The sequence below is a fragment of the Doryrhamphus excisus genome, linkage group LG14 (assembly GCF_037039965.1).
Source record: "Doryrhamphus excisus strain RoL-2023G ecotype Guam linkage group LG14, RoL_Dexc_Guam_v1.1, whole genome shotgun sequence".
NCBI classification, from domain to species: domain Eukaryota; kingdom Metazoa; phylum Chordata; class Actinopteri; order Syngnathiformes; family Syngnathidae; genus Doryrhamphus; species Doryrhamphus excisus.
The window spans coordinates 11,984,856-11,997,503 of record NC_136370.1 but is presented as its reverse complement, the minus strand read 5'-3'; the positions used below and the strand labels follow the sequence as shown (position 1 = coordinate 11,997,503).

General features: G+C 39.6%; 1 protein-coding gene across 8 annotated transcripts in view; it reads right to left on the bottom strand.

The window, feature by feature from the left end:
• The window catches only part of ralgapa1 (Ral GTPase activating protein catalytic subunit alpha 1), a 54,896-nt gene that overhangs the window by 22,619 nt on the left and 19,629 nt on the right, over positions 1 to 12,648 (bottom strand). For all 8 annotated transcript variants that reach the window (XM_058090994.2, XM_058090995.2, XM_058090996.2 and 5 more), the window contains 17 exons: positions 12,451 to 12,615; positions 12,161 to 12,354; positions 11,991 to 12,089; positions 11,634 to 11,789; positions 11,344 to 11,472; positions 11,084 to 11,209; positions 10,280 to 10,338; positions 9,542 to 9,650; positions 7,480 to 7,590; positions 7,237 to 7,305; positions 7,022 to 7,159; positions 6,753 to 6,936; positions 4,712 to 4,830; positions 3,383 to 3,502; positions 2,591 to 3,212; positions 2,202 to 2,317; positions 1,279 to 1,403 (listed from right to left, as the gene is read on the bottom strand). In XM_058090994.2, the coding sequence (XP_057946977.2) occupies positions 1,279 to 1,403; positions 2,202 to 2,317; positions 2,591 to 3,212; positions 3,383 to 3,502; positions 4,712 to 4,830; positions 6,753 to 6,936; positions 7,022 to 7,159; positions 7,237 to 7,305; positions 7,480 to 7,590; positions 9,542 to 9,650; positions 10,280 to 10,338; positions 11,084 to 11,209; positions 11,344 to 11,472; positions 11,634 to 11,789; positions 11,991 to 12,089; positions 12,161 to 12,354; positions 12,451 to 12,615 (2,641 nt within the window). The remainder of the gene's footprint in view (positions 1 to 1,278; positions 1,404 to 2,201; positions 2,318 to 2,590; positions 3,213 to 3,382; positions 3,503 to 4,711; positions 4,831 to 6,752; positions 6,937 to 7,021; positions 7,160 to 7,236; positions 7,306 to 7,479; positions 7,591 to 9,541; positions 9,651 to 10,279; positions 10,339 to 11,083; positions 11,210 to 11,343; positions 11,473 to 11,633; positions 11,790 to 11,990; positions 12,090 to 12,160; positions 12,355 to 12,450; positions 12,616 to 12,648) is intronic.

The window sequence follows — 12,648 nt, the reverse complement described above, 5'->3', positions numbered from 1 at the left end:
TATAGAGTGAGCAAAAAGACAATCTGCACATTAAAGATCTGTTCATCGAGCCTAATGCAACAGGCTTCTCATTCTCCTCCATTCTGACACATGCACTTATTTCAGATCCAATTCATGCGTTTTATGCATGCTGTTTACGGGTTTATTTTTCACCCCTTACCATCTTCTTACTTCAGGCACCTTCTTTTATTCTAGAGGCAGACTGGTTCATTTTGATCAATGGCTTACTCATTATGACACTCCTACACACATACAATGTATTAAGAAGTCTATTGTGCTGAATGAATGCAGACGGTGTAATTCACCGCATGAAGAGCAATGAGCATCCATTAGCAGGCCAGACGCACTTTAGAAACCAAGGCAGAATATCCATTATAACCACTTAATTAAATACATTGTTTCAAGATATAAATTCTAATGTGCTGATTTATATTCGACTATTCTGTTGGTTTCTGATACATACAGACATAAATTATATTCGTAGATACATAAACATAATATTGTGTACAATAACGTAATCTAATTTGACGCCAGGTTGTATTTTTTGGACAGGAATATACGTTTTTTTTTTTACATGTTGCTAGTTGTGTTGTCTTTTAAGTTACCAGAGTTTTGTTGTTGATCGATCGCACCTTAGTTAATGACACTCTGCATTATTTCATATTTGCTGTGTTATGCAAAAAGATTGTTGAAAGTTGAGCACTTTCTCAAACCATTTCAAGAGGAATTAATGTTTATTAAAATAAAGAATATCGTTTTTACAAAAAAAAAATCAATTTGTCCAACAATTTGGATGTGGTTGAATTCTAAAACATTGTTTTCTTAATAATTATACTGGAGTTAAATATTGTGTTGGATGACATAGTACCATCCATCCATTTTCTGTACCACTTATCCTCACATGGGTCGCAGGCATGCTGGAGCCTATCCCAGCTGTCTTCGGGCGAGAGGCAGGGTACACCCTGGACTGTTCGCCAGCCAATCACAGGGCACATATAGACAAACAACCATTCACACTCACATTCATACCTTTGGACAATTCATTATTTTAAATTGCAAAGTGTGCTGGCCACACCACTGAAGTACATCATACTACAAATAAAATTATTTTAAAGCGACACACCTAAACTTTCGTGTAAATAGTCAAACGTCAATTGCAAGAAAATTAAAATTGGAAAGTCAAATTGATTCAAATTGGGAAATTGTAAAAATGATGGGACTGCAATAATCAGAAGGTTGTTTCCACAAGAGGTTTTGTATGCAGCATTCTGAGATCACCTCTTTTCCCAGGAGTTGAGCCCCAGTATGTTGATCAGTAGTCTGCAGTAGTAGAAGGCTGACTGCGGTGTCCGAGTGTCTGGTTCACTCTGCTCCACTGCTCTCATGTTTAATTCCTCGCCTCTCTAAAAGATCAGTAAAATGGTCTTCATATTTAATTCATTGGAAAATGTATAATACAGTTAAACAGGTCTGAAACGGAAGAGGAAAAACAAGAATTGTGCCTAGGAAATTAAAAGCATAGTTAATAGTACACTAGGGGTGTCAGCATCAACCCCAAAAATCGGTCTGGCTCTAGTACAACCAGAACAGAGAAATATGGTGTGCGCTCACAGAAACTGTGAAACAAAAGCAACACCGATCTTTAATACAATTGAAGAGCCAAAATTTTGCTTGACAGAGAAATACATGTCACAAACACCGATTCCACTACTTTACACCAGTGACAGATGACATTTAAAGAAAATATATTATTTCGTTTAGATTTTTATTTGCATAATTAACATTTCGAAATGCATCTGCATTGTTTTGTGACTCAGTTGAACTAAAAGGTCTTAAAAATAATCTTGTCTCATCTCGTTCTCGTCTTCCTGGTATGTTCAGATGCCTGGGTGGCGCACCACCATTTTTTTCATATACTGGTGCATCTCAATAAATTACAATAGCAAGATATTTGATTTTAGGAGTTAAGTAATTCACTAAATTCAGAAATACATTATTCGACTGTGTAGATCTATGGAATGGATCAATAGAATAGAAGTTTAACTTTTTGAAATAAACTACTAAAATTAACTTTTCAAAAGTTTTCTACCGCGTTGTGCTGCACCTGTATGTGTGCTCATCAGGACATGGTTAAAAACTAAAAAGATAAGCCATAATTGAAGTGAGATCAATATTTTCATGGTTGTGGGACAATAACGTACATGAATGACAAACTCTCCTTCAGCAGCACTTTGCTTCAAAATGGCGTTAATCACGTCATTCTCCTGCTTCTCCGAAACACAAGCTGGTGGAGGGACTGGGATATTAAGTGGCATTCCTGTGGAAACAATAAGAACATATTAGCAGATCTGAATGTTTGAATGTGTTTGTACTAAAGGCAATGGTTCTCAACGGTTTTCTGACACACAAGTCAAGGTGTCACCCCACCGCACACTAACCCAAGGGTGCCTAATAGTGTGATTGACACTCCAAAAAGAGGTGTTGGTGTCATCATTAAAACCTGCTACAGTTATTAATAGCATACAGTAAAAACAATAGTTTGAGAATCACTGTAGGCTGAAGAAATGCGTGTGTGTGCGCATTCGTGTACCTGCCCTCTGTAGACACTCAGGACTTGAGTATCCAAGGTATTGCAGCATTTCATCCAGAGCATCATCTCCTTCCCTCAGTGAATCCCATGCTGGGACCACCTCCCGACACACCCGTTTCGCCAATGGTGGAGCTAGAAGCTGCTCAAAGCCCACTTCTTCCCTATTCCCCTCCCCAAGCGTGATCTGTTCCTTGTTGCCCTCCCTTTGCTTCTCCTCTTCTTCCGCAGTTCCTTGGAGCTGCACCTTTTCATCTTCACCAACTTTGCCGCCCTCTCTGGCGTCATCCACTTCTTCCTCCAACTCATGTATTTCGCCCTCTTTCCCACTTCCTCCCTCCTCTGACTCCTCATGCTGCTGTTCTTCTTGGCTGCATTCTCTGCTCTCCACTGTCAACTTTTTGGTTGGCGTCTGTAAATGGAGATTCATACTATGAGGGGATTGCGTGTGTGACAAAAGTGAGTCTGCAGGGCTGCTTGGTGAGCATGGTGGGGGCCCATAGAGGACGGCAGAATCCCAGGAGTGCTTTCCAGCTACATCCCGGATGATAACGCGAACGCAAGCTGGAGCAGATGACAAACCAGCTGTCATTCCGCCTCCTGGCACACCAGACTCTGACCGGATCTGGGAAATAAATAAAAATAAATAGTTTCATTATAGCCTTCTGTGGGGTTTATGGCTCTTGTAATCACATCGAACAAATACAAATATGACCCAACTTAGAGAACACCGTGATAGCAAGTGTTCCAGTGTGAGTGCATTCTGCATCATTTACTGGAGACAACAAATTTTACCTGAAGCACAGAGAGCAGGGTTGAGCCGTTCAAAGATAGGAACTGGAGGTTTGGGGAGTGGAAGAGTTCAGGTCCAAGGTCTACACTCTCACAGTATGGGTTGTCTTGGTTCTCGCAGACCTATGAATCCAAAATATGATGTCACGAAAGGAAAGACAACAAATTGCTCATTTCCAAAAGCTCAAACACATAGTGATATTATTAACACCTAAAGCACGCTCAATGTTGCTCCATCTACAACATTATATAAACAAAGGTACAAATGATCAGACACCTACAGGTAAATCATGGAGGCAAGATCCCCCTTTGCAGCTACACTCCTGAAATTTTATCATTATTATTATCATCATTAATTATTATTAATTATTACTGTACAATAAATAGTAATAATGGACAGCAAGACATCACTGCTTCAAAAATTGGTTTGAGCACAGACCTAAAACCTTGCTTCCTAATGCACAAGACTAGACACACACAAACTAATAAACACGTCAAAAAACCTCAGGTAGGTTTTAACAAGAAGAAACTGATGTTTGGGTTGGACACCTGTCCAGACACAGTCTCAAGTTCTTGTTTTTTAATGCATAAGAATAGACACATGCAATCCAGAAAATAAGTAAATGTCACAAAAAAGTGGGCTAATAAATTGACACACAAAGACTGGAGATTTCTGAAAATAACAGAAGAAATGTCTACACTGTACAAGAAGCAATGAAGTCTGTAAAATTAAATAATTAAAAATCACAAAATTTTCAACTACAATGATGAAAATGGTAATATTAATGATGATTATAATGATGGTAATAATGATAAAGATTATAACAATAAGGATAATGATAATAATAATAATAATACAATGATAATAATAACAGGTGAAACAAGACAGTGGCATGAACATGATTATATCTTGCAAAAAGGGGTAGGCATTTATAAGCTTTTGCTTCAGCCTACTCCTTTTGGGCTTGCTATCAGATAGTTGAAATCAAATGTAAATAATGGAAAGTTATATTTTGATTTTGATTGATGTAAGAAATGCACTGTTATGATTCATATATTTGCCCAAATAAAGCGAAAAGAAAAAAAAAAAAAAACAACACACAAAATCTGAAACCAGGGGATTCCAAGTACAGCATCAAAATGCAAGGAAAAATGCAGAGAAAAAAATGTGTGGGTAATTGATTGAAAACCACATTTAAACTGACTAAACTGTTCTTCACCTGAACAAAAGTTTAAAAAGTCTAAATATTTATTTCATTTTCGAAATACACACTGGTAACACAGTCGTGACAAACAGTGCCTGTGAGAATACTCTAGGCCCATTAACAGTACCTGGCTGGAAAGGGTAGCTGGACCTCCAGACATCGGGTAATGCCCTAGATGGTTGACAAGGTGGGTAATAACAGTCCTGGCTGCGATGGAAACCAGGCCCTGCTGGATACGACTATGGGCTATGGAAAGACAGGAAAAACATGAGACAAATAAGGATGAAACCAGAATAAGTTTGGATGTTTTAAAAAATGCAAAATACAGTACGAATTTAGCAAAATATTTGAAGTTGTTATTGTTATGTCTGAAGCAATATAAATTTACCACATAATGATTAATTTGGTTACAAATTCATTTTTATTTTGTTTAATGTACTAAAGAAAACCACTTAGTTTTATGTACAGTAGTTAAATCCGAGTCTTAATTGGTCTTCACTTTCAACAAGGAAAGGCAGTTGACCAATACATAGTCTGCCCCATGCTGGGGAGAAGCCAATGCCATCACACACTGTGCTGCAAGAGGATCTTGACTAATTCACATCGCTATAAACACACACACTGTGTGACACGCTCGCTGTCACACAGAGCTTTATCAACAAGCCTGTGTAAAAAGTATAGATATGTATTGACCAGATAAATACCTAAACCTCAGGACAAGTTAAAGAAAGGAAAGAGACACACAAGCAAGTAAACAGTAAAATGACAACAGAATAAAAGAAAAACAGAATATTAGGAGCAAATACAATGTAGAGTAGAGGCATGGTCTCGCAGGGTGCTTCAGTCATTAGACCGTTTGCTTTGTACTGGTGGACCACAGCAGGAGACAATACACAATTTCACACGGACGCACACCGGTGTCCTCATGCATATACACACACACACACACACACACTTTGTCTCTTAAAATTGCCACTAGTTTGGTGACAGTGTGGGTCAAATAGTCCTGTTATGTGGTCATTAAAAAAATCATGAGTCGGAAAAACTCAGATTTCAACACCAAACCTAATCCAAGTCTGTATGGGTACATTTAAAATGCACATCTACCAAACTTCTGCATTTAAAAGCTCAATTTCCACACAACGTTTTAACAAAATCATTGAACATACATGAAAACACATTTGGTGGTTGCAGCCTGGGTCATACATTTTGACAATGCTGTTCAATTTAGCGAGTAATATGACCTATTTTCCAGCTGTAATAATTATGCAAATTAGCCTTTGGTTCTCAATGAAGGCGGTCAAATCTTTCCCCTCTTTTCCCTTATCTCATACTTTTTAAAGATCTTCTCAATGAGAAGCTCAGATTCGGAGGGAACCTGCCTGCCCTGACGGAACGTTCACCGCCGGGTAAGTGGTAGACAATTGGGGGAAGTGGAAGGTCATGTACCTGGAGATTCTTTCTGTGAAGGACATCAAAGACGTCTACCTATTCGGAACCATGATAAAATGTCTGTTGCCGATTGGATGATGATCGAGGCAGTGGATCTAGTTGGCCCACAGCTGCTCATCGTGAATGCTTTGGTGGGCAAAGACGTTCACACTCTGACTGTGAATCCCAACAAAAGGTGCCATCTTGGAGAAGTTTTCGGCTTTGCAAAGGCAGTTGGATCAATTGGGAGACCAGAATGGACACTAGGAGTGGTCCGGTCTATTGGAATGTGGCTGCCTAAATTCACCCAAAAAATATACTTAATCTGGATTTCGGCTTACCCCTCCCCCCCAACCAAGGTCATGTTGTGAAAACAACTTCTCCCAAGAGATTGCTGCAGCGGGATGCTCTGACCCTCCATTATTTCTTCACGGACACCTGTTGTTTGTTTCTCTTCTCTGGGCCCACCACGGACGTCTCCATGACAACTGCTGTTTATCGCAATGACACCCTGCGAACAGAGCTCCAAGATTGGGCACGTCGCAGGCCACGCACTCATGCATCCAAAGACACGCATACCCATTCGCACTCACACTCCCTTGTCACCCATAGCCTTCGCCGCTATATTAAGTGTTGAGACAGCCGGGATAGGCTCCAGCATGCCCACGACACACTCGTGAGGACAAGCGGTATAGAAAACACCGACTTTCTCCCACTTCTGCCATTAAATAAATTACCTTCAGTGACGGGTTGGAGTTTGTTGGAGCGCTCAGAGTCTGGACTGTGCAGAGGTTCCGGTTCCCTAAGGCTCTCTAATGGCAGAAACGGGTCATAGTCTTGACTTGACAGATCTGACAGCTGCAACGGGTAATACTTGGGGCTGCTGAAAGACTGGGCTCCATACACACAGCCATGTAAAACCTAGGGAGAATATTAGAATAAATTGCTTAATACATTACTTTGGTATGTTCCATTCCCTCCTGCTTGGTGACAGCCAATAACACACCTTATAAATGCAGCTGAGCAGGGTCTTTGGCGGCTGCTCCTTTTCTGGGGGGCTTCGTGTTTGAACGGGTTGAAGCAGAGTCTTCGGTGGAAGGGCCATCACCCAGTCCAACAGACACAACAGGAGGGACACAACCAGCTGCAGCATGCAAGGTTATAAAGTTACTCTCGGTGCTAAATAGGCAATACAGTCTAATACAGCAATGTGTATGATACCCTCTTATCCAGTTCATGAGGAGAGGACTCAGTGGTAGGTAGCAAGTGTGTGATGGTGGCGATCAAAATCTAGGAAATAATACAATCACATCAATTTGGTCTTTACATTCTAAAACAACATGCAACAATTAGATAGATATATTAGATTGTAGTAATTTATTAAATACAACTGGCATGACATTAATAATGTGAATGATAAGAACACACGCTGTAATGATTTACATGTTAATGAATTTGCCTTACCTCGACTATCTTCTTTGGAGTGTCACTGGGGAATTTCTGAAGATGATCCGCATGACTGATCAAAAGGTGAAGGATGTCTGATGCCACCAGTGCAACATTCTTATTGGGGTACTAGTAGACACATATAGTCATGTGATTACAACCTTAGTAGTCGACATACAATAACAACATATTCAATATGCATTAAAGCGATTCAAAGTAAGAACACAATATAATTCAACTTAATAGAAAATGTTTCAAACAATAGTTAAATAGTGGTAAGGGAGAAAATGTACAGATAAGCTCTAAACAGGATTATCATTTACTAAAGAAAAATCCCTCCAGATCAAAGGATGTGCCGAGATGAGAAACACAGCAAGTGGAAGTGGCGCTGCATGGAAATATGACAATCCCTTAAGCTTTGTTTGTGTGTGATGTATGTTACAGAGCCCATGGCTGGGTCTACTGGCTGCTGGTGCCAAGGCAAAAAGAGGACAAGATGTGTGTCCATGATAGCGTTGAGAGTGTTTGTGACACAGCTTGCAGTGCCCCCCCTGGACGGACCTCCTATCTGAAGAAGGACCAAACATATTGACGGTCCAGGGTTTGCTCCCAGGAGTAAGTGAATGCAAGTGTGTTCAGCTGTACTGGCTCGAGGAGGTTATTGGCTACAGATACACAAGCTAGAGATTCCAAGGTGGAAAAGGTATGTGTGTGCTTGTGTGTATTTGTGTGTGTTTTGAGTCCACTTGGCTATGGATGAGACAGTACAGTTTGGACAGTATCCCTCTATGCACAGGCCTCCCAGTCTGGTAGCCTGAAACAGGCTCAACCAAGTGAGGCAGGTTCACCAACCAACACCAAAAATCTTTTCCAGAAACATTTTCAATCATACCTTGGCTCAGTGCGACCTGTTAAATCCACAGACACCCCAGCTGTTCTGTTTGCAGCCAGCGCTTTGGTGCACTTCAGTGACCTTCATTTTGATTTTCATACATTACAATATGCAACTCATTTCAACACTTATTACATGCGTCTGTATTCAACAATTACACAACCACAACCAAAATGGCTTTGGCAAATCATTTCAAGATATTTTATATGCAGATGGCACATAAACTACAGTGGACAGAGAACATTATTGGATCCTTGCTGATTTTTTAAGTTTACTCCTTTAAAAAGATACGACCAGCATATATTTTTCAGATGCACTGGTTACATAAAAGGTCATCATATCATATGTATTTGATTGACTGAAATACTGTAAGTACTCAATGCCTAAGCTAATCATGCTTAGTTTTTGGGGAAACCCTTATTAGCCATAGCAGAGGTGTAGTTGCGCACGTAAGGAGTTATTTTCACTCACTACTCTTTACAGATACTCTCCAAGGTGTCAAAGTTGTTGCTTGGCCTCTCTTCCATATGCCCACATTTAAAGCATACATAAAAGTGCATTGAATAAATTATGTTTGTCAAACTAACTTAGCCAGTTACACACTGCTGAGTGGTTAGCATGTAGCCCACACAGTCAGGAGATCAGGAAAACCTGCATTTGAATCTCCGCTTGGGCATCTGTTTGTGGAGTTTGCATATTCTCCGGTTTCCTCCAACATTCCAAAAAAAAAAATGCATGTGAGGTGAATTGGTTACTCCAAATTGTCCATAGGTATGAATGGTTGTTTGTCTATGTGCCCTGTATTTGGCTAGCGATTCGTCATCATGCCACACTAAGCAAAGCCAAAAACTCCAAACTGGCCAGCTAACTAAGTATCAATATTATTAAAGCAACCCACATCATGTCAGGATGTGTTTTGTTTTCATTTTGTCACATTAATGTGTAGCTTTGTTATCAATATGTTTAGTTAGTAATGTGGTGGAGAGTCATGTTTGTATCGATACAGAATCTCTACATGCACACTTATTTATCATTAAACATTATTCACCAAGCTTTGACATCTCTTTCACAAGTGATACCAACCTCTACCAGGGGGAAAAAAACATCCTTCGTTTTCCACTCATTATATTACATTTCATAATCATCGTTACTGCCATTGTAAAACCAAAGAGCTTGAAAGTAACTAACCTTGAGAGTAACACAGATGACGTTGAGAGCGTCTTTAATTTGTGGATGTTGAGTCCCATGAGCTAGCTCTTCACAAAGCCAGATTCCCAGACTGCACAATGCTACACACCTAGTACATAAACATAAAATACATTTAAAAAAAAATCTAAATCAAAATACATGTCAAACAGACATTTTTGATTTATTACACAGATTATAATCGCATAAGGGGAAGTTACATCCCCAATCTGCGATATATAAAATCTGCAGTAACATCTACTATGTACTGAGGCATGTCAAGAGTGACATCTCACTGGAGTGAGCTACGGCCAAGTATTTGCAACAGTATGTACAATACATTGATGAGACAATAGCCACCGCAGAATTTATGTTGAATTTTCTCTGATTATATCTACAATATTGAGTAATCAGGGGTGTTATTTCATGTCTACAGTGCTCTAATGTTAAAAAAAACGTACTTAGAACATGTCACAACTACAAAAACACCATATTAATATTGAACTCTACTTATCGGAAATTCACTTATCATGTCAGGTCTGGGAACAATTAAATGCGATAAACAAGGGATGACTATATAATGATTTTACTTTTCATTTTCTGTGTAAAACAACATCATCATATTGGACTTTCTTTTTGCTAAGGTTTGCATAGTTACTCTTTATTGAAAGCTTATTTTGCTGATATGCTAGTACTCTTCAAGCACAAGCACAAAACAAAAACAAGCACATTTGTATCTACCTAGCAGGAGCAGAGGGTTCATCCCTAGCAGAGGTCAGGATCGTTTTGATAATGTGCTCCTGAAACAAGAAGCATGTCAGAAAAATGGGATTAGTGTCAGGTTCAGTGGATATGCGCCTGCATGGTTATGTGCAGACAACACTGATAGAACTAATTAAAAAACAACAGTGTGAGATATTAATATTAAACAACCAAACACATTCTGTCCCGAAGAGGTAATGGCTGCTTAGTGATTCAAAACCAGTTTAGTTAAGTAAGGAAGCAGGGAGCACACTAAGATGCAGCCATGCATGAGATTAACTTATTTTACACAGGAACAACAATAACAACATCACTGCCATTGACTGTCTAGACTGTTACAAGAATGACTGATGAGACATCAATCCATTAATAATGTGATACCAATAAAAAGAAGAGCAGTGAGTTTTTCCTTCAAGGGTTGCATACAGAAAAATGGAAGAATGCCATGGAAGGGGGTGGGGCTTTCTTGTTTAGTAAACAAAAATCTTATCACATTAAAATTTTTCCCCCTCATAAATACTGCATATTTCTATTTATTTAGTACGGTCCTCTGAGGTTCTTATGCGCACCACACCATAGTTAATTTGCATTATTATTGGAATAAGCAGCAGGCCAATAAAAAAAGCTGCATGCTCCAAATGAACACCATAGCTTGAGAGTTTTTGCATTTACCTGAAAGGGCCTTAAGTATGTCATACCCTCTGCTTAGTTTTGCAATATTGCTCTTGTAAATGGGCTAGTTGGGCCTCCAGTGAGGATATCAATGGTGAGCTCCAACTTTACCTTAATGTCAGGGAATTTTGTAAGTGCTACATCAGCTGTGGTGGGGTGAAGGGCTGGGAGCTCCCCATAGAAGTTTGGAAAACACACAAGAGAGCCGAGAAGATTCTGTGCTTCGACTCTTGGAGCCTAAAAAAGGACACAGAATAAATTTACAGATATGTATGTTAAAAAAAAAAAAAAGAGGAAAGTATATTTTGGCGTATGTTTCATTTCCTTTTTATAATAACAAGTTTGTCAAACTGTATTTCAGTCTTACTTACATTTAATGATGAACAAGAGGTGACTCTAGAAGCTGCAATAATGAAGTCCAGAATCAACATAGTGGCTCCAGGAAGACCAATACTGAAGAACCTCGGACTGCAGTGCTTGATGATGGTGTTTACAATGTCCTAAATGGAAAGAATAGGAAAATGTATCACAGCAGTCATAGTATACTACCAGTACTGATAACACACAACTAATTGTTCTTTTAATAGTAATATTTATAGAAAAGCAGGACCGCATACATTTTTGGAATGACCTGCATACAAGCACCTGCAGAAATACTCACTTGGTCTTGGTGTAAGAGTCCTTGATGCATGATGTTGTAGAAGTGAGTCAGAAAGTCCGTGTTTGGGGACACATCTTGCCGCCTCTTCATAATCCTGCAGATCAACTTATAGGCATGAAGCTTTCCCTGTTTATAATGCTCAGTCAGCATGGTGGCCTGAAGAAAAGGGCACATAGATGTGTGGGAAAGGATGAACAGGCATGAGTAACATGCAATAAATTGCTGTTGTCCGTGTGATTTATTTATACTTATTTATGTACAATATGTCAATGATGACAACATATGATTTTAGTAAGAGTGGATCCAAGGTTTAAAATATTACTAGACATAACATGGTCAGTACTCAGCCACACTCACCTTAAAGAGCCAAGGAGTGAGGATTCTCAGAGGTGGGATTAGAACAGGTGGTGGGGGAGATGACTGGTTGTCATGAGAAATGCCCAAATTATCTCTGATCTGAAAATAACAACATCTGTATTAGGAGCAAACTCATGAAAGAAAGTACCTTTCATTTCTTTGTCTCGCACCTTTGCCAGGTTTTGCCACAGTTCACAGAGGTAGTCGAACACCTGAGCATGAATCTCTGGGTCTTTGATGCTATTCACATCCCCCAGGATACCCAACATCCTTCGCCACATGACTGTGGCAACATCAGAATGCCATCCAGTAAGGGAGCCACCTGCCATCACGCTACAGTCAACACTGGGGAACTCACTGGTTTCTAGAATCCATCAACCAAGATAATATTAGTGTTACTTATCCCTCGCATAGTGGAAGAAATCAGTGCAGACCTTTTGCGTTAGTTAGTATTTATTACCAAGGTCATCAGGAGTCTGCAGCACAGAGTTGTGGAGCTTCTGGTCCAGCTGTAAGTGTGTGTGTGAGTGTGTCCGATCAATGTGCTCTGCTGTAAGCGTAGCAGGGGAAGGCGTCTGGGAACGAGAACCTCCGAGGGAATGCATAGGAGACGCACTCTCAGAACCTTTATGTAAAAACACACAAATATATTTAGTAC